Below are 22,930 nucleotides of genomic sequence, written 5' to 3'. Positions count from 1 at the left end.
ACAACAGTGAGAGGCCCACATACCGCAAAAAAATAATAATAATAAAAATAAATAAATGTCCTTCAGTGCGTAAAATGGCTAAATAAACAGTATATCATACAATGGAATACATCCCAGCAATAAAAGAGAACTACTGATAAACACAACAACTTGGATAAACCTCAAGGAAATTATGCTGAGTGAAAAAAGCCAATCTTCAGAGGATACAAGGCATGATTTTTTTTTTTAAATATAACATTGCTGAAATAATTTAGAGATAGAGAACTGATTAGTGGTTGTCAGGGACTAGGAACAGGGCAGGAGGGTAAGTGAGGCTATGAAAGGGTAGCAAGAGGTGGTCTTGTGGAGTTAGTAAGTATCTTGATTGTGGTGGTTACATGAAGCTACCATGTGATAAAATTGCAGAGAGGTATACACACACAAAGAGTGCATAAGTAACTGATATAATTTGAATAAGCCCTGTGAATTGTACCAATGTTAATTTTCTGGTTATGATATTGCACTAAAGTTAGAAAAAATGCTAACAATGGGGAGGCTGGGTGAAGGATATACAGGATGATCTTTACTGAAGACTTCTTCGCAACTCCCTATGAATCTATAATTATTTCAAAAATCAGATGTTTTTTAAAAAAGAAACACAAGCTATACCCTGGAAGAAAATATTTCCAAATCATGTATCTAAGGACTAGTATCTAGAATATATATTGCAACTCTTAAAATTCAACACTATAAAAACAAACATTGCAATTTAAAAATGTGAAAGACATCCACAGATATTTCAGCAGGGAGGCTACAGAGACAGCAAAAACACACATGGAAAGATGTTCAACATCATTAGCCATTAGGGAAATGCAAACTAGAACACAAGGAGATATCACTACATACCTATTTAAACATCTAAAATAAAAAGTGACAATAACAAATATACTTGCAAGGATGCAGAAAAACTGGGTCTCTCATACACTGCCAGTAGAAATGTAAAATGGCATAGACACTCTGGAAAACCGTTTGGTGTTTTCTCTAAAAACTGAACACACACACTTATGACTCAGAAATCTCACTATTGGGCATGTATCCAGAAAAAGAGGAAACTTATGTCCATACAAAAACCTGTACATGAAAAAGAAAATCAAAAGATATCACACTAGAAAAAACAGCTGCAATTTATATCATGAAAGTGCTAAATTCCTTAATTCTACAAATCAGAGAAAAAAGTCCTATAAACCAATTTTTAAATGGGCAAAGTTCACAAACCAAACAATTCAAAGAAAAAGAAATACAACCATCTCAAACAAACTTCACCATCACTCTTAAGAGAAATGCAAGTAAAAACTATAATGAGGGCTTCCCTGGTGGCGCAGTGGTTGAGAGTCCGCCTGCCGATGCAGGGGACACGGGTTCGTGCCCCGGTCTGGGAAGATCCCACATGCCGCAGAGCGGCTGGGCACGTGAGCCACGGCCACTGAGCCTGTGCGTCCGGAGCCTGTGCTCCACAAAGGGAGATGCCACAACAGTGAGAGGCCCGCGTATCGCAAAAACAGAAACAAAAACAAAAAAAAACTATAATGAGTTACAAATATTCACCTAATAATTTGAAATGATCAAAAAGTTTAATAACACAGCATTGCTGAGGCATAGTGAAAAAAACACTCTCAACATAGCCACTAGGATTATGAATTCGCACAAACCTTCTCTGGAGGGAAATTTGGCAACATCTATCAAAATTTTAAACACATATTCTACTTCTAGGAATTTATCTTATAAAAACATTGGATATATTTAGACATGTGTATAGGGATATATATCACAGGACAATCTCTGTAATGCAGTTTTAATAGCAGGAAATTAAATGTCAATCAACAGGAGAATATTTAATAAAGCACACTCCAATCAACTACATACTAAGTAGATGCTAAAAAAAAGAATGAGGCAAATATGAGGATGAGAACTTTCTGGAACTACATAAAAGGAACTGAAAACAACACCTCTGGTTGAAATAAAAGTAGGAGAGGGACTTCCTTTTCACTATAAACTCTTGTAACTTTTGACTTTTGTATTAAGTAAAAATGTATTAAAATGCATTTTAATTACAATAAAAAATTAAATATAATAATCACATGTTAGTGAAGAATATATAAACAGATCAGGAGAACAGAATAAGGTCTGGAAGAATATTCATTCAAAAAAAGTTTTGGAGAAAATAAGAGCCTTACTCTCATATAAATAAAAATAAAATCAAGAACTGATGCAAAAAAGCCCACAAATGTCAAATAGAAAATGTAGGCGCTTGCAATTTACTCATCTAGACACAGGATAGGTCATCAAAAATCAGAAGACAAAATCCATAAGTCACACAGTTTAATATAGGAAAAGCAATCAATATAACAAAGAACAAAAACCACAGAGACATCTCAACAGAGAAAAAGTATTTAAACAAATTCCAACATACTTTCATGATTTTTAAAAATTCAACAAAAAGAATATCTATGAAAAAAAATCCACAGGTAACATCATACCCAATGGTAAAAGACTAGATGCTTTCCCTCTAAACAGCAAGATTAAGAATGTCCACTCTTCAAATTCAATAGCACATGAAAAGGATTATACACCATGACCTAGTGGGGTTTATCGTGAAATACTAGGATTAAAATATGACAATTAATCAAGGTAAAATACCACATTAAAAGAACAGAAAAAAAACAAAACACGTGACCGTCTCATTTGATGCAGAAAATGCACCTGACAAAATTCAATACCCTTTCATGATAAAAATACTCAATAAACTAAAACTAGAAGGAAACTATCTCAACATAATTAAGACCATATACGAAAAACCCACATCATACTGAATGGTAAAAGATTGAAAGCTTTTCCTCTGAGATCAGGAACAAAGTAACTTTCTATTCAACACATCATACTATAAGTCCTAGCCAGAGCACTAAGGTAAGAAAAAGAAATAAAACGAAGTAAAATTATCTCTGTTCACAGATGACATGACATATATGTAGAAAACCTTAAAGATTCCACAAAAAACTAGTAAACAAATTCAGGAATGTTGCAGAACACAAAATTAACACTCAAAAATCAGTTGTACTTCTATACACTAACAATGACCAATCTGAAAAGGAAATTAAGAAAATAATCTGATTTTCTATTATAGCATCAAAAAGGATGAAATACTTAGGAATAAACTTAACCAAGGAGGCAAAAGACTTAACATGCTTAAAATTACAAAGCATTGCTGAAAGAAACTAACACAAATAAATGGAAACACATCCAGTGCTCATGGATGGGAAGACTTAACATTGTTAAAAAAATGTCCATATTAGCCAAAGTGATCTGCAGATTCAATATAATCCATACCGAAATCCCAATAGCATTTTCTGCAGAAATCAAAAAAAATCATCTTAAAATTCATCTGGAATTGAAAGGGACTCCGAGAAGCCGAACAATCTTAAAAAAAAAAAAAAAAAGTCAGGTCTCATATTTCCTGATATCAAAACACATAACAAAGCTATAGTAATCAAAACAATACAGTACAAACAAAAAACAATGTGGTACTGACATAAAGATACATAGATCAAGGGAACAGAAAAGAGTCCAGAAATAAACCCTTGCACATAGGGTCAAATGATCTTTGCAAGGGTGCTAAGACTACACAATGGGGAAAGAATAGTCTCTTCAACAAATTGTGTCAGAGGATCTGGATATCCACAAACAAAATAACAAGGTTGGACCATTCCTTTACAGCATACACAAAAATTAACTCAAAATGAATTAAAGACCTGGAACTATAAAACTTCTAGAAAAAAATATAGGGGAGACACTTCATGATACTGCATTTGGTAATGATTTCTTAGATATGACACCAAAAGCACAGGCAACAAAAGCAAAAACAGACACTTGAGGCTACATCAAACTTAAAAACGTATTCACATAAATGGAAACAACAGAGTGAAACGGCAATCTATGGAATGGCAGAAATATTTAGAAATCATATCTGATCGGTGTTTTGTTTGTTTTAATTATTTTTAGCTGTGTTGGGTCTTCGTTCCTGCACGCGGGCTTTCTCTAGTTGCGGCGAGCGGGGGCTACTCTTTGTTGCGGTGTGCGGGCTTCTCATTGCAGTGGCTTCTCTTGCTGTGGAGCATGGGCTCTAGGCATGGGGGCTTCAGTAGTTGTGGCACGCAGGCTCCGTAGTTGTGGCACACGGGCTTAGGTGCTCCACAGCATGTGGAATCTTCCCGGACCAGGGCTCGAACCCGTGTCCCCTGCATTGGCAGGCAGATTCTTAAATTAACCACTGCGCCACCAGGGAAGTCCTGATCAGGGTTTAATATTCAGAATAAATTAAAAACAGCTACAACTCAACAACAGAAAAACAAATAACCCAATTTAAAAAATGGGCAAAGGACAGAGATTTCTCCAAAGATATACAAATGGCCAACAAATACATGAATAGATGCTCAACATCATGAATCATCAGAGAAATGCAAATCAAAAGCAGAACAAGATATTACTTCATAACCATTAGGATACCCACCATTAAAAAAAAAACAAAAACAGAAAATAAGTGTTGGAGAGAATGTGGAGAATCTGGAACCCCCTGTACACTGTTAGTGGGAACGTTAAATGGCATAGCCATTATGGGAAACATGGCTGTACCATGTATGGTGGTTCCTCAAAAAATTAAAAATAGAACTACCATATGATCCAACACTCTCACTTTTGGACATAAATCCGAACGAACTGAAAACAGGATCTCAGCTATTTGCACAATCATGTTCATAGCAGCATTATTCACAACAATCGAGAGGTGGAAGCAACCTAAATGTCCATCCAGGTGAATGGTTAACCAAATGTGGTACATGCATACAACGGAATATTAATTAGCCTTAAAAAGGCAGGAAATTCTGTCACACACTACAATACAGATGAAACTTAAGGGCACTGTGTTAAAGGAAATAAGCCAGTCACAAAAAGATAAGTACTGTATAATTCCACTTATATGAAGTACTTAAGTAGTTAAATTCTTAGAAATGAAAGTGCAGTGGTGGTTACCAGGGGTTGGGGGGAAAGAGAAATGGGGAGTTGTTTTTTGGGTATAGAGTTTCAGGTTTTCGTTTTTTTTAACATCTTTATTGGAGTATAATTGCTTTACACTGTTGTGTTAGTTTCTGCTTTATAACAAAGTGAATCAGCTATACATATACATATATCCCCATATCTCCTCCCTCTTGCATCTCCCTCCCACCCTCCCTATCCCACCCCTCTAGGTGGTCACAAAGCACCGAGCTGATCTCCCTGTGCTATGCGGCTGCCATTTGGTAGTGTATATATGTCCATGCCACTCTCTCACTTCGTCCCAGCTTACCCTTCCCCCTCCTTGTGTCCTCAGCCCATTCTCTATGTCTGTGTCTTTAAGGTAAAAAAGTTCTACAGGTCTGTTGCACAATATGAATATACTTAACACTACTAAAATGTACACTTAAAAATGGTTAAAAGAGAAATATTTTTACCACAACTTAAAAAAATTTTTAAGGAAATTAGACATATCCAACTAAAAAGAATTATATACCAACCTGCAAAAGAATAAAGTACTGATGCATGCTGTAACATGGGTGAACCTTAAAAACATTATGCAAGTGAAAGCCAGTCACAAAAAGGCCATATTATTGTATGATTCCATTAATATGAAATAGCCAGAATAGGCAAATCCATAGAGACAGAAAGACAATTAATGGTTTTCAGGGGCTGGGAGGAGGGGCAAATGGGAGTGACTGCTAATCAGTATGGTGTTTCTTTTGGGGGTGATGAAATTTTTTAAATTAAATAGTAGTGATGGGTACACAACTCCATGAATATACTAAAAACCATTGAATTGTATGTTTTAACAGGGTGAAGCTGTTACTTGAAAAATCCAAACACCATAAAAGTAATAACAGAGTTGACAGCTTAACTTTTTTCAACTTCTGTGTAATGAAAGATTTTAGAAATTACATAATAAGATCTGTAACAGACCAAGATAAAATATTTACAACATATAATAGAGGGCTGGCTAGTATGCAACACATACTAAATACAAACCAATAAAAAAAAGAAATATAGAGACTAGAAAAATGAGCAAAGAATATAAACAAGCAATTCACGGATGACAAATGGTTAATAATCATTAAAATGTTTGGCTTCAGCAGTGAGCAAAAATATATAAATTAAAACAAGATGGTTTTCATTTTATCAGTTTATAAAAATTATTTAAAGTATTGATAAAACCGTGGATAATAGGCACTTTCATAACAATGTTGTTGGTCGGAGTGTAAACTCTTTTGGGGGGCAGGGGATGAAATTTGATAGCAAATTAGAAGTATGCATATCCTTTCACCTAGCAAAATTATTTTAAATTTTTAAAAATACATAATTACAAAAATATATACTCATATATAAGGATGTTTGCTGGAAGAGGAGCAAAAAATAGAAACAACCCATACGTTCATGGAAAGGAGAAAACTTACGTTTACGACTATACTATGATACATTCTGTAGGAGTTCAAAGAAATAACATGATCTACATGAGAAAGTTTTTATAATGTACTATGATGTTAAATACAATTCAGAAGATCTGGAGTGTGGAAAATCTCTATTTTTTTTTACAAGCACCCTCAGTAATTCTGACTCAACTACTCCACAAGACAAAAATGGTAAATTCATGCTCCCTGGTAAATATAATCTCTTTAATTTTTATCCTTAGGTTATGCCTTTTAGTTTACTTTCCCTTGTGTTTTCTAAGATGAACTATGTATGTTTGACTCCTCTACTAGATCATGAACTCCTTGAATAACCATGTCTTATTTTTTCTCAGAAACCAGAAGGATGCCTGGCACAAAAAGGAACTTAATAAATATTAAATGAATTTTTTAAAAATCAAAAATATTATATTTTTGTATCTATGTTGTCTAAAACATTGGGAGGAATGAATGGAGAAGACTGTACTTTCATGACCATGGGTATTTACATAAAAATGAAAACATGCTTTATTATGATCTTTGTTCTTTTGGAACATTTTACAGTGGCTTGATCCATATGGAAAGGATAAAAATGAGCAAAAAAAAAAAAGAACTAAAGAAAAAATAACCAATAAAATAATCCTCTGTAACTTCATTTTATATTTATCTTTTATTTATGTAATTTTAGAAGAACTTTAAACTTTTTACTTATAATTTTTTCCCTATTGTTTTTGAGGAGTCTTAGAATCTTCATCTTATTTTTTTTTTTTTTTTTTTTTTTGCAGTACGCGGGCCTCTCACTGTTGTGGCCTCTCCCGTCGCGGAGCACAGGCTCCGGACACGCAGGCTCAGCGGCCATGGCTCATGGGCCCAGCCGCTCTGCGGCATGTGGGATCTTCCCGGACCGGGGCACGAACCCGTGTCCCCTGCATCGGCAGGCAGACTCTCAACCACTGTGCCACCAGGGAAGCCCTCTTCATCTTATTTTTAAGGTCTCTTTATATCTTATAAAATACTATAAATTATTTTCTTTAAGGCAAACAAGGTTTTGCTCCCCACAAATATCAGAAAACCAGGGAGATTTTGAGATTAACTACACATACTTGTCATTCCAACAGAACGAATTTAGCAAACACCTGAAATCTACACTGGGTTGAAAAAAACTTAGTTCCTCTTTAAGATACTTAGGTATTGAGTTATGAAGGGTCTATAATTTTAACACCTTAAAAAAAAATTCTAGGACTTCCCTGGTGGTTCAGTGGTGCCTGCCATTGCAGGGGACACGGGTTCAAGCCCTGGTCCGGGAAGATCCCACATGCTGAGGAGCAACTAAGCCCATGCACCACAACTACTGAGCCTATACTCTAGAGCCCACGAGCCACAACTACTGAAGCCCTTGTGCCTAGAGCCATGCTCCACAACAAGAGAAGTCACCGCAATGAGAAGCCCGCTCACCTCAACTAGAGAAAGCCCACACACTGCAACGAAGACCCAACACAGCCAAAAAATAAATAAATAAATAAATAAATAAATTTATTTTTTAAAAAAATTCTAGTGACTAAGATCTAGAGGTGCTAAATCAGAATTCCTCACATGTACTGTGAATTTCACAGAGGTCCAAACTGATCTAATGAAATAAAACTCCATTTACAGTATGTACTGGTAAAAATTATCATGTAAAATTAAAATGTCAAACCCTCTTTCAATGTATGTATGAAATACAAAAGACCTTCAGTAGTTCTCCATACAGTAAATTTCAACACAGTGATCCCACCTGTAGATCCAATGAATTCTACTGGAAAAAAAAAAAAAAATCAAGAAGACTTCACTAAATAAAAATGAGAGCAAAAGATGTTATAAAATTGCAAAATTATTTTAAAGAACAATTTTTTAAACACTTTCATTTATTTTTAATATATTATGTTATACAGGAGCATTGGCTTTGGAAGCAAACTTACTTATTTTCAAATCCTGACACCTTCCCCTCATCTCTGTGAATTACCTTCTTCAGGTCTCAGCTACTACCACTTTCATAAAATTTAGGCTATTGGTCTAACCGTCCAAAGCTGTTTGGAGGCTTAAATGAGATAACAGATATAAAACTCCTAGCTTAATGCTTGTCAGAGTAGATAATAATTTTTAGTTGTGTATCTAATTTCTCTCCTCATGTATTAAAGACTTTATAATAATTTTAACTGATCCTTAAAATATTCTCTATAGTAAATATATCATTTAATTAAATGTTATTCTATAATTGGATATTTAAGTTATTTCCAATTTTTATACTGGAAATAATGTTGCAATGAATATTCTTAGGCTTTGAGTTCCCAAACATGGAACTAATAGATAAAAAAAGTATTAAGCTCTTGCTGCATATTGCCAAAATGTACTCTCAAAGAGCTGTATTATAGTTTATATTGCTACCAGCAATGAACATAACATTTTAACACATCTCATGGATATTGTATGGAAATTCATATATATTTTAATGTAAGCTATAGACAAGATTTAAAACCTCATTATTGACTTATTTTGAATTTTGGTTAAAACTAGTGAAATTCAGTATCTTTTCATGTTTCCTAGATGCACTTCCCCTTTAATAATTTTCATACACTGTCTAATAGAGTCTTAGTATCCTACCCCATATTGATTTGTGAGTTCTTTCCTTCAGTCTTATATTTGATTCAAATATTTTTATTCGGTATTTACTTTGACACTTGGCGTTTAAAAAAAAAAAAAAACTGATGCATAGGGTTTTGACATTTTTATGTGATCAACTCCATCATTTCCTTTTGAGGTTTCTTAAACTGTATGTAAACATGAACTGCTAATTTTACATTTAAACTTTACATGGAGAGGTGGTGAAAAGAAACACAAAATGCCACGAGTACTTAAAGATAAGTGATTTTCCCCTCTAATTCATATCTTATGTAATAAAATAATTTTAAAATTAATAAAATTTAAGAGCAGAAATAAAATATTCAAAACTATAGCACTAAAATAAACAATGAAACAGAATTCTAAGAACTGCAGAGAACATGTAGAGGTGATAAATTGAATTTGTTTTGTTAAAATAATTCAGCCTTTTTATTTTTACCTACCTTAAAGTGATTTAATTCTAATAATACACTCAACATCCAGCTTCTTTTAAACTGCAAAATCCCCATCTTTGGCATATCTAAGGCTTATTTACATTTTAGTGTTAATAAGTTTAGCAAGAGTAGTGCCAAAAAACTAGAATGACTAATTGCCACTCAAAACCATGGGAGTCATCTGCAAGCACTGTCAACACCGAAATAGTAATAAGGCTCAAGAAAGGAAATGGCGGTCCAGTGGGTAGGACTCTGCGATTCTACTGCAGGGGGCACGGGTTCGATCCCTGGTCAAGGAACTAAGATCCCATATGCCACAAGGCAGCCACAAAAAAAAAAAGAGAGAGAAAAAAGGGAACGGCTTAAAATTGCCTTCCAATCACCCAGATATCTAACAACAAAACTTCTGTTTTAAAAAAAGCAAAGAAACAGAATGCCAAAAATGGGTTCTCCCTTTGTTGTACCATCCTACCTGTACCACCATTACCACAACCAAGTCCTCCAGCTGGCTGGTCTGCAGCTTGTATATTAACTCAACTTGTGCTGGGAAGATTGGACCAAAGTGGTGTAGGATTCATTGGCAAATTCTGAAATGCTACATTTCAAGCACTATATATACTACATGTTTGATCTTTAAATTTCATCCCAATAAAGTCTTATATGTTGGATTTCTCTATAAAACTATACTTGCTTGCTTCTGAACCTAAATGGCTAGCTCATTAATCTCATAATTAAAATGTTTAATGTCATATTTACAATTATACACAAGGATTCTTTACTGATTCTGATCATCAAGATTCCTTCCCAACAACAACAAAGTCCATCATTCTAGCTCCCAAGATAACAATCAAGAACACAAAGATTCATTTATTAAAAACACAATAGATGGCTTCAGGCTTCTGGGCCACTTATACAAACAATAATAAAAATATTAAATTAAATTCACCAGATAAAAAGACAGATTATCTACAAGGGGATGTAGATTTAGATGTAAATTTTAGATTTTGTTTTGAAAGTCAGAAATCAGTGCTGCTCTGCAAAAAAAAAATTGCAGAGGAAGAAGCACTTCCAAATTCATTCTATGAGGCCACCATCACCCTGATACCAAAATCAGACAAAGATACCACAAAAAAAGAAAATTACAGGCCAGCATCTCTGATGGACACAGATGTAAAAAGCCTCAACAAAATACTAGCAAACCGAATCCAGCAATACGTTAAAAGGATTATACACCATGATCAAGTGGGATTTATCCCAGGGATGCAAGGATTTTTCAATATCTGCAAATCAATGTAATAAACCACATTAATATATTTAAAAGGATTATACACCATGATCAAGTGGGATTTATCCCAGGGATGCAAGGATTTTTCAATATCTGCAAATCAATCACTGCGATACACCACATTAACAAACTGAAGAATAAAAACCATATGATCATCTCAATAGATTCAGAAAAAGCTTTTGACAAAATTCAACATCCATTTATGATAAACACACTCCAGAAATTGGGCATAGAGGGAACATACCTCAACATACTAAAAGCCGTATATGACAAACCCACAGCTAACATCATACTCAATGGGGAAAAGCTGAAAACATTTCCTCTAAAATCAGGAACAAGACAAGGATGTTCACTCTCACCACTTTTATTCAACATAATTTTGGAAGTCCTAGCCCAGCAATCAAAGAAAAAAAAGAAATAAAAAGAATCCAAAGTGGAAAAGAAGAAGTAAAACTGTCACTGTTTGCAGATGACATGATACTATACATAGAAAATCCTAAAGATGCTACCAGAAGACTACTAGAGCTCAACAATGAATTTGGTGAAGCTGCAGGCTACAAAATCAATACGAAGAAATCTGTTGCATTTCTATACACTAACAACGAAAGGTCAGAAAGAGAAATTAAGGAAACAATCCCATTTACCATTGCATCAAAAGAATAAAATACTTAGTAATAAACCTACCTATGGAGGCAAAAGACCTATACTCAGAAAACTATAAGATGCTGATGAAAGACATCGAAAATGACACAAATGGAAAGATATACCATGTTCTTGGACTGGAAGAACCAATACTGTCAAAATGACTTACTACCCAAATCAGTCTACAAATTCAATGCAATTCCTATCAAATTACCAATTGCATTTTTCACATAACTAGAACAAAAAATTTTATAATTTGTATGGAAACACAAAAGACCCCGAATAGCAAAAGCCATCCTGAGAAAGAAAAAAGAAGATGGAGGAATCAGGCTCCCTGACGTCACACTATACTACAAAGCTGCAGTAATCAAAACAGTATGGTACTGGCACAAAAACAGAAATACAGATCAATGGAACAGAACAGAACAGAAAGCCCAGAAATAAATCCACACAGTCAATTAATCCGCATCAAAGGAGGCAAGAATATACAATCAGATCAATGGAACAGAACAGAAAGCCCAGAAATAAATCCACACAGTCAATTAATCCGCATCAAAGGAGGCAAGAATATACAATGCAGAAAAGACAGTCTCTTCAATAAGTGGTACTGGAAACACTGGACAGCTACATGTAAAAGAATGAAATTACAACATTCTCTAACACCATACACAAAAATAAACTCAAAATGGATTAAAGACCTAAATGTAAGACCTGATACTATAAAACTCCTAGAGGAAAATATAGGCAGAACACTCTCTGACATAAATTACAGCAATATCTTTTTGGATCCGTCTCCTAGAGTAATGGAAATAAAAACAAAAATAAACAAATGGGACCTAATCAAACTTACCAGCTTTTGCACAGCAAAGGAAACCATAAACAAAACAGAAAGCCCAGAAATAAATCCACACAGTCAATTAATCCGCATCAAAGGAGGCAAGAATATACAATGCAGAAAAGACAGTCTCTTCAATAAGTGGTACTGGAAACACTGGACAGCTACATGTAAAAGAATGAAATTACAACATTCTCTAACACCATACACAAAAATAAACTCAAAATGGATTAAAGACCTAAATGTAAGACCTGATACTATAAAACTCCTAGAGGAAAATATAGGCAGAACACTCTCTGACATAAATTACAGCAATATCTTTTTGGATCCGTCTCCTAGAGTAATGGAAATAAAAACAAAAATAAACAAATGGGACCTAATCAAACTTACCAGCTTTTGCACAGCAAAGGAAACCATAAACAAAACAAAAAGACAGGCTTCCCTGGTGGCGCAGTGGTTGAGAATCCGCCTGCCAATGCAGGGGACACGGGTTTGAGCCCTGGTCCGGGGGGATCCCACCTGCCACGGAGCAACAAAGCCCGTGCGCCACAACTACTGAGCCTGCACTCTAGAACCCACGAGCCACAACCACTGAAGCCAGTGCACCTGGAGCCTGTGCTCCGCAACAAGAGAAGCCATCCCACTGAGAAGCCTGTGCACCGCAATGAAGAGAAGCCCCCGCTCACCGCAACTAGAGAAACCCCACATGCAGCAATGAAGACCCAATGCAGCCAAAAATAAAATAAATGAATTTTTTTTTAAAAACAGGCAATCTACAGAATGGGAGAAAATATTTGCAAACGATGCGACTAACAAGGGATTAATCTCCAAAATATACAAACAGCTCATACAGCTCAACAGCAAATAAAAACCAAACAACCCAATCAAAAAATGGGCAGAAGACCTAAAAAGACATTTCTCCAAAAAGACAAACAGATGGCCAAGAGGCACAAGAAAAGATGCTCAATATCGCTAATTATTAGAGAAATGCAAATCAAAACTACAATGAGGTATCACCTCACATTGGTCAGAATGGCCATCATCAAAAAATCTACAAATAATAAATGCTGGAGAGGTTGTGGAGAAAAAGGAACCTCCCTACACTGTTGGTGGGAATGTAAATTGATATAGCCACTATGGAGAACAGCAAGGAGGTTCCTTAAAAAACTAATAATAGAGCTACCATATTATCCAGCAATCCCACTCCTGGGCATATATCTGGAGAAAACCATAATTTGAAAAGATAAATGCACCCCAATGTTCATTGCAGCACTGTTTACAATAGCCAAGAATGGCTAGCAACCTAACTGTCCATCAAGAGATGAATGGATAAAGACGACATGGTATATATACACAATGGAATATTACTCAGCCATAAAAAAGAATGAAATAATGCCATTTGCAACAACATGGATGGACCTAGAGATTATCATATTAAGTGAAGTAGTGAAGTAAGCCAGACAGAGGAAGACAAATATCATATGATATCACTTATATGAGGACTCTAAAGAAAAGGATACAAATGAACTTATCTACAAAACAGAAATGGACTCTCAAACATAGGAAACAAACTAATGGTTGCCAAGGGGAGGAGGGGAGAGGGATAAATTAGGAGTCTGGGATTAAAATATACACACTACTATACACAAAATAGATAACTAGGGCCTCCCCGGTGGCGCAGTGGTTGAGAGTCCGCCTGCCCATGCAGGGGACACAGGTTCGTGCCCTGGTCCGGGAAGATCCCACATGCCGCAGAGCGGCTGGGCCCGTGAGCCATGGTCGCTGAGCCTGTGCGTCCGGAACCTGTGCTCCACAACAGGAGAGGCCCCAACAGTGACAGGCCCGCATACCACAAAAAAAAAAAAAAAAAAGATAACAAGGACCTACTGTATAGCACAGGGAACTATACTCAGTATCTTGTAATAACATATAATTAAAGAGAATGTAAAAAAAGAATATATATATTTATATATATGTGTGTATAGCTGAATCACTTTACTATGTACCTGAAACTAACACAACATTGTGAATCAACTATATTTCAATAAAAATTTAAAATATAAAAATAAAGATAAATAAAATAGCAATTTATAATATTTAATGGACACTAGTTTATGGTGATACTGTTGTATACAACAACAAATGTAATTAAAATGCACAAGCAATAAATTAGTCAAATTAGCCAAAGTTTAAAATAAATAAATAAATTCTCTCTACATCTCTTAAAAAAGAAAAGAAACCAGTGCTGCCAAATTAGGAAGAAAAGTTCCTAGGGAAGAAACCTGCCTACAGAAAAAATTAGTGCTTTTGATTTCCTAAAATTCAAGTACAGAAGAGCACAGCTTGTGTTGAATTGTTAGAAGGCAAATTTTCTAAAAGCAGAGTAGAGTAAATCATAAAACCTCTGAATGCCCTTCCCAATACTTATCAGAGTCTGTGTCCTTGAATTTGCATCACCTGATCTTTAGGCACTGGCTATTAGGCATGTGGAGGAAGGCAAACTCAATTATAAAAAATGAGAAGAGAAGGAAACTGTGAAATCTAATCCAATGCCAGTCGAGCCCTTGGCAGAAAACACTGGTAACCAATGTTATTAAGATGTAGCAGAAACCTTACCCGCACTGCACAAAACAAGATGGATCGTTTTAACTATTTAGGAGTGCTGAAGCATCTGCTGCCTTGTTTCCTAAGGCAAAAAACCAAGTGCATATATATAAAATATATATATTAATTCAAATCTTTTCTATAAATTATTCATACATCTTCCCAAGCCTAAAATAATAATTTTCTATATACAAATGTTCTACTTTAAAAAGGAAACAGACTGACCTAGCTTTCTAAAATACTGAAACTATAAACCCTACAAACCTAGGATGTTGGACATCCCTAGGAAATACCAATACACTGTCCCACATCAAATTAAATTATAACTACTTGTAACAGAACTCAGGAAAATCAAATATGTAACCCAGAGAAGAGATATTTGTGATGTTTAACAGAAAAGATTGTTTGACAAACATTAAAACTTAAATAGAAACCACCTTCCAAGATGTAAAAAAAAGAGGGAGGGAGGGATAATTGGGAGACTGGGATTGACACATACACATTACTATATATAAAATAGATAAGAACCTACTGTATAGCACAGGGAACTCTATTCAATACTCTGTAATGACCTATATGGGAAAAGGATCTAAAAAAGAGCGGATACATGTATAACTGATTCACTCTGCTGTACAGCAGAAACTAACACAACATTTTAAATCAACTATACTCCAATAAAAATTAATTTTTAAAAAGGCTTAAAAAAAAGAGAAAGACAAAAAAATAAGTGACTTGTTTCATGACAAACTGAAGAATGACATCCATATGACCAATTAAAGTGTCTCAGTGTTTCAGATTCTTCAGTATGTAGCATCCAAATACTTTGCAAAAAACATTAAAACAAACTTTATTGTATTTAAATAAACTGGAGAGCTAATAATTGTTTACTGTGGTTACCACATAAGAGGTTCACTGCTCTGTATATTATGGGAATATACAGATGAATGCAGCAGAGCTGATTTTGAGGAACTAACAACAAAATGTTATTAAGAGCATGCAGGAAAGTGAAATTGATTTGGATGGGGGGAAGAATAGACAGATATAAGGGGGGCATCTTAGAAAGATTAATGGAAAAGGTTTTTAAAAGCATTTGAAATGGGCCTCATAGAACAAACAGGATTTTAATATTGACAGACAAAAATACACAGTAAATCAAGCATTTTACTTTACAACCACCCTTACTTCATCTCCCAATTAATGAAAAGAATTCTCTTTAATATGTGTTCCAAAATGAATAAAGATCTTTAAATTATTTATTGTTAAAGAAATAATAAGATGATTATAAAAATGGATAAGAATTATCTAATAAAATGGGCGAATACCAAAACTATTGTTTTGATTTTAGTTAGAAACATGAACCATGCATACAAACATTCAGCTTACACTAGAACACCTTAAACTGTTTAAATCTAGTGCTTACAGATAAAATGGAAGGGGGAAAAAATGAAAAATTAAATTTACCCATCACATTCTGGGCTCAAGTGATTAAATGTGATGAACTAGTGAAGTACAGGTCAAAACTAAACTCTTAAGAGCTTGTAATGATTTTAAATGTATTCAATATGTATACTAAGAAAGAGAATGCTGCAAGCCATTTAATTTTTCAGAGAATATTGTTTTCCTAAACTTAAAACAAACAATCTACTGGTGAAAGTAATCCCTTAGAAAACTGAATTCCATGATGAAGTAGTCATTTCATTTAATGAAGTACAGAGACAGTCTTTTAACAATGTTAAAAATCTTATAGATTCCTTTTTCAATTTTTTTTTTTTTTTTTTTTTTTTTTTTTTTTTTTTACTTAACAGGGTCTTAAAATATGTTCATCCTAAACTCTTGCAGATTACTCAGAATATTTTTTCAAATTCTCTGAGTATTTCCATCCCCTGAATAGTTACTGAATCAATAAACTTCCACAAATTACTTTCTGGCGATCTTTTTATGCATAACCAAAATGTTTGCTTTTCTTTTAGTTCTATGATAACAATGAGAAATTAGAAATCTATTTACACACCACCAAGCAATTCCATACCACCTATTCATTTTGTGTTTATATCACAAACAATGGATTTATTCATGAAAACTGGTGTTCTATAAAGTTGCCACAAACAATGAGTTAGTGAATACTGAACCATTGCTCCTAGGAGAAATACAGGGTTAGGTTCCTGCAAGCCTCTGAGCACAACATTTTCATCAACTGATCAATACCTAACCTTGTTTATGTGTGCTTCTGTTTAAAGACACCTTATTTGATATATATTGATGATTCATTCACACTAAGCTCATTGCCAACAGCACTGTAACTCAAGCCTGAACAAAACTGATCTAATACATGTCTTTTCTCCATAATGCACATCACAGCCTTTGGCATACAGGAACACTAGACAAAACTTCAGCACTATGCTTGGGGGCCATTTTAAACAACGCAATCACCAACAAAAAGCACAAAAATGCAAAAAATGTGGCATTAAGTAGAGTGCAAAGAGGACATTTGTTTACAATATGACAGCAGAAAACATGAAAGCAAGAACCACCTAGTTCAACCACAGGTGGGAAAGCACACATGAGCCAACTCAAATTCTTTGCAGCTCTGTGCATGTCTATAAATGGCTGTGAAACTGTTGTGAGTAGTGATTTTGGATTTACTGAGATAGCAGGCATTCATCCACTAGCATGTGCAAATAATGAGGCCTGACAATACAAAAAAAGTCCAATTAAATAAATCTTATGGGAAATATTTTAGCTTCACCCAGTCAATTTTTTAAATGCAAGGGTTTACTTAATGGTTATCAAGAATGGGCAAAACTTTATGACATTGTTCTTAAACTGCCACACAAAAACACCCCACTGAAGCATTCTATAAATTTTCAGATGAAGAGTAAAGACAGAAAAATTATTTAAAATTTATTGACTATTCTTTAAAAACAGTCATTAGGGAGAAAATACTATAGAAAGACAGCAAAAACTATCTGCAGCTTTAACAACACAATTTCTTATGAACTACCTGCTTCTCATATCTTTCTAGGGAAAAACCAGATGTTTGCCCACTATTATTACACACTAAAAAGTTCATAAGGATAAAGTACCCTGAAGTAGTAAAACAATAAGATATAAATTATGATATATTAAGTTAAACTGCAAAGGCATAAAAAGACAGTGTAGACAATTAGAAATGAACACATAACATATATATTTAAGCAAAGTACCTCAGTAAAATAAAAATAATTTAAAATGCTCAATTTTTATTTATTAATATTTAAACTATTATCCAATATAACCAGAATGTATGTCCAGTTTGCATTTCTACTTTTCATAACAAAATTTAGATACATATGTAAACATCACCTATTCACACTGGCACTTAAAATTTATATTAGTGAAACCGAAAACAAGAAGATATGTTAATTATTAAGACCCAAAGAAAATTTGAGAGCTGGGAGTAAATCAAATAAAAGCCACCAACATTCTTTTCCTTTCAAATTTCAGATGATGTTCACTATAGCATGTTTTTGGCAGCGAAAAACTAGAAAATACTTTTTTTTTTTTTTTTTTTTTTTGCTCTACGCGGGCCTCTCACAGTTGTGGCCTCTCCCGCTGCGGAGCACAGGCTCCGAATGCGCAGGCTCAGCAGCCATGGCTCACGGGCCCAGCCGCTCCGCGGCATGTGGGATCTTCCCGGACCGGGGCACGAACCCGTGTCCCCTGCATCGGCAGGCGGACTCTCAAGCAATGCGCCACCAGGGAAGCCGGAAAATATGTCTTTTAATAGAGGACTTATTTAGAACATAAAATAATACACAGTCTTTAATAAGAAATGAGCTCATATATATATACACACACATGCTCACACATGTACACATAGACACTATATATACGTGTGTGTATATATAGCCTTCAATTAAAAATGGGACAGGGCTTCCCTGGTGGTGCAGTGGTTGAGAGTCCGCCTGCCGATGCAGGGGACACGGGTTCGTGCCCCGGTCCGGGAAGATCCCACATGCTGCGGAGCGGCTGGGCCCGTGAGCCATGGCCGCTGAGCCCGCGCGTCCCGAGCCTGTGCTCCACAACGGGAGAGGCCACAAGTGAGAGGCCCGTGTACCGGGAAAAAAAAAAAAAAAGGGGGGGGGACAGACATACAAGGAGAAATGTCTATAATATATTAGTAAGGCAAAAATGGGGGTAGGGGCGTCACAGAACACTATGTATTGATACAATATGATTCCTTCTTAAAAACAAGAAACATAACTTGCTTATATATGCATATATACTGAACTGCTAACAAGGAAGGGACTTTGGCACTTTCATTTTTTATAATGAGCATGTATAAGTTTTAAAAGCTTAGAGTAGGTTCTCAGCAAGTGTTAAGTTTTCTTATTAATGGCTATTTAAAAAATAAAGTCATATGAAAAAATTCATGTTGTTTGAAAATGACTCCTATCTTATTCAGTTAGTCTACTAAAAATAATTTATAACAAACATTTCCCAGTTCAAAGAATTTCTGTAAATGTTCTCAAAATTCAACACTCACCAATCCCCCAAACTGAAACGTTTACTGATTTGTAATAAGGGTTGGCAAACTTTTTCTGTAAAAGCCCGACAGTAAATATTCTAGGTTTTGCAGACATACATGGTGTCTGTTGCATATTCTTCTCTGTTTTTGTTTTATTTTACAACTCTTTAGGAATATTTAAAAAAAAAAAAATTCTTAGCTCAGATCCACCAAAACAGGCAGCAGGCTGGATTTCCCTTGCCAGCCATAGTTTGCCAACCACTGATTTATAACAACAAACCAGCATCAGGAAGTCTGATATTTTAAATATATTACACCAAAGGTAGCAGAGATCCCAACAGGGTCAATTTTCTTCTACCTTAAATAAAGTAAGGTAGCATTATAGCAATTAAAATTTCAAGTTGAGGGCTTCCCTGGTGGCACAGTGCTTGAAAGTCCGCCTGCCGAGGCAGGGGACACGGGTTCGTGCCCCGGTCCGGGAAGATCCCACATGCCGCGGAGCGGCTGGGCCCGTGAGCCATGGCCGCTGAGCCTGCGAATGATCCCACATGCCGCGGAGCGGCTGGGCCCGTGAGCCATGGCCGCTGAGCCGGCGAGTCCGGAGCCTGTGCTTCGCGGCGGGAGAGGCCACAACAGTGAGAAGCCCGCGTACCGCAAAAAAAAAAAAATTTCAAGTTGATTAATACATCAAATTCTACTAATAGGCTAGGCACTTATCAAATGATGGGAAAACATAGTAGATGAAATTTCAAGTGTTTATTAGTATTATATAACCATAATCATGTGTGCACCTGCAAGGTACACATATCCACTTTAAAAAGTCAACTGAAATTAAAATACTACACATCAAAGCTCAACTCTTTTATAAAAATTTAAACCATTTACTCATTTAAATAATCAAAAATAATAATTTGTTTTAGATGTCATCAACCCTTGAAAATTAAAAACTGAATTCAGAGACTGATAGTAATTACTGGGTTTTGATTTTAATTTTGTAAGGGTTATTATAAAATAGTAATCAACCATCTAAAATATTACACTTTAAAAACGTTTATATTCTTGGAAAGTTTTTAACATTTACTGTGTCAGCAACCATCATGGAAGACTTGAATATGCTTTTTTTCTGTCTAAAAGACAGCTTTTATATATTTGATTTTGTCTAAAATTGAAAGATCCTTTTTACCATCTGGATCCTACCACCAAATATAAATTTTATTATGAATAATAATCTGGGTCAAATTCAAACTCAAAAATGAAAATGTGTCCTCCAAAAGTAACCAAATAATCACTACAGAATAATCTTACCTAGACTGGTGGGTTTTATCAGTTCATCCAGTAAATCATAAAATGGTAATTTTTGAAGTTTTATATCCGGATGGACTGGGTGAAGAGCTGATGTAAGATGTGGGAGTTCCAGTTCATGTTTAGGTCCCAGAAGAGAAACAGGGAGTAACGGTGATGATGCAGGGTGACCATCGTAAGTGAGTTGTGGAATGGTAGATGGAGACAAAGTTGCTGGCATAGGACTTGAATGTACGTTGGGGATGGACAAGTCCGCAGGCGTCATGATTTTCTGGGGGAACCTCCGCCTATAGAGTTCTTTAATTTTCATTTGTACAGCAGGACTGCAGCCAGCCTTTAGCAAATGCAGGGCTTTTGTGAGAAGTTCGTGTTTGCGTCCGTGCTTGTTTCTCCCAGCGTAGCCCAACAGTACTTGGAGTTCAGAAACTCTAAGGCTCATAACCATTTGCTTAGAGACAAAACAAAATGTAAAACATTAGTATTCCAATAATATAATTTACAACATTAAACGATACTTTATTATAACACTTTATCCTTATGGTTTGTTTACAGAGGCCAGTTCATTTACAGTCAATTCCAGTTATTTCAAACTTAAAATCTAATCATTTGATATAACCAAAGAAATTTAAAATTAATATTCATAAATTCACTAACTTCTACTTAGGGTTATGAAAGATGTAAAATAAGTATACACCAGGTAGAACCACATCTCACCTCATTCCATTGTTATAATGAAATTTTCGGGTATCTATCAAGCACTTACTAAGTCTCCAGGAGAATAAGTGCTGTGTGGATGGCAAAAGATAATGAGCCCTCAAGAACATTTGTTTTCTTAGGTGAAAATTATATAAGTATATGTGAAACATATAAACAGTCCACCTCAAGCACCAGATGTAGGCAGGATACAAATAACATTATATTACATTCTATACTGACTTTGGGATTTGGATTTATAGGGCTTAAACTATACCTTTTTTGACCCATTATATACCAGATACATTTGATATTTTCATATGGGTTGTCATTAAATGTTTACAACTCCACAAGGTGTTATCCTTCCTGCTTTACATGTGAAGAAACTAGTTAGGAAAGGTTAAACAACTTAACTAAGGCCACATAGCTACTAAGTATCAATGAGGATTCAAACCCAGTTATGTATAGTTCTAAAGCCCATGCATGATCTTTCCACTAAACCATTAGGAAAAGGATGACACTGGAAAAATATTATTGACACTCTTTTGGCAAAGCCAGGCTAAAAAGTCCAGGAATTGGGAATTTCCTGGCAGTCCAATGGTTCGGACTCTGTGCTTTCACTGCCAAGGACCTGGGCTCGATCCCTCATCAGGGAACTAAGATCCCAGAAGCCACGCGGCAAAAACGTCCCGGAATTCAATCCACATGCCATAATGCATAAGGCTGTAGTAAAGAAATCTATTTAACTTTAACTCTGCGTTCCCAAACTTATTTCTCCTTTCTCCCCAACTACTAAGAGACTACCAACAGGAAATACCCACACCAATTCTCTCATTTTAAAGTTGAGGAAAATGAAATCCAAAGGGAAGACACGATCATACAGCTATTAACAGAAGAATCCTGACTTTACCACCACTGACAGGGAGGTGTCAGGATGAAAGACACATGTAAGGTTACCATTTACTCTCTATTTGCACAACTGTTTTATCCCCTCACCTCATCCCAAATACCACAAAAGCTAAGCTGCCTTCCCTAATTTACTACCACTCCCTGGGATAACATCTATCTCAAGCCAATCATCTAGCAGTTATTTGCAGATTACAAAACAATTGAGAAAAACAAGTCTATAAAGAGCTTTATATGCAATATAGCGGGTTAATCAAAGAAATGAGCCCTTCCCCTACCTTCCCTGGCCTGGAGAATGCTTTGTTTCCTCAAAGCCCAGATTTTGTCAGCCTTGCCCTTTAGGCCTGGCAGAACTAAATGACTCTCTTTTCACTACTCTTACTGGCCATTTTTCATACCTTTATTTTAGCACTTATCTTGCTGTATTATAATTTTCTTTTTTTTTTTTTACAAATGATTCCATGACCAGACTGAGGTCCTCTATGGCAACAGTCCCCAACGTTTTTGACATCAGGGACCAGTTTCGTGGAAGACAATTTTTCCATGGACCAGGGAGCGGGG

The 22,930-nt window shown here is 35.4% G+C and overlaps 1 protein-coding gene across 4 annotated transcripts in view; it reads right to left on the bottom strand.

Moving 5' to 3' along the window:
- The window catches only part of PIAS1 (protein inhibitor of activated STAT 1), a 120,363-nt gene that overhangs the window by 71,248 nt on the left and 26,185 nt on the right, over window positions 1-22,930 (bottom strand). For all 4 annotated transcript variants that reach the window (XM_007102657.3, XM_055088068.1, XM_055088069.1 and 1 more), the window contains exon 2: window positions 20,774-21,218. In XM_007102657.3, the coding sequence (XP_007102719.1) occupies window positions 20,774-21,218 (445 nt within the window). The remainder of the gene's footprint in view (window positions 1-20,773; window positions 21,219-22,930) is intronic.

The sequence above is a fragment of the Physeter macrocephalus genome, chromosome 11, assembly GCF_002837175.3.
Source record: "Physeter macrocephalus isolate SW-GA chromosome 11, ASM283717v5, whole genome shotgun sequence".
In the NCBI taxonomy this organism is placed as follows: domain Eukaryota; kingdom Metazoa; phylum Chordata; class Mammalia; order Artiodactyla; family Physeteridae; genus Physeter; species Physeter macrocephalus.
This window is presented reverse-complemented; position numbering and strand designations above follow the sequence as displayed.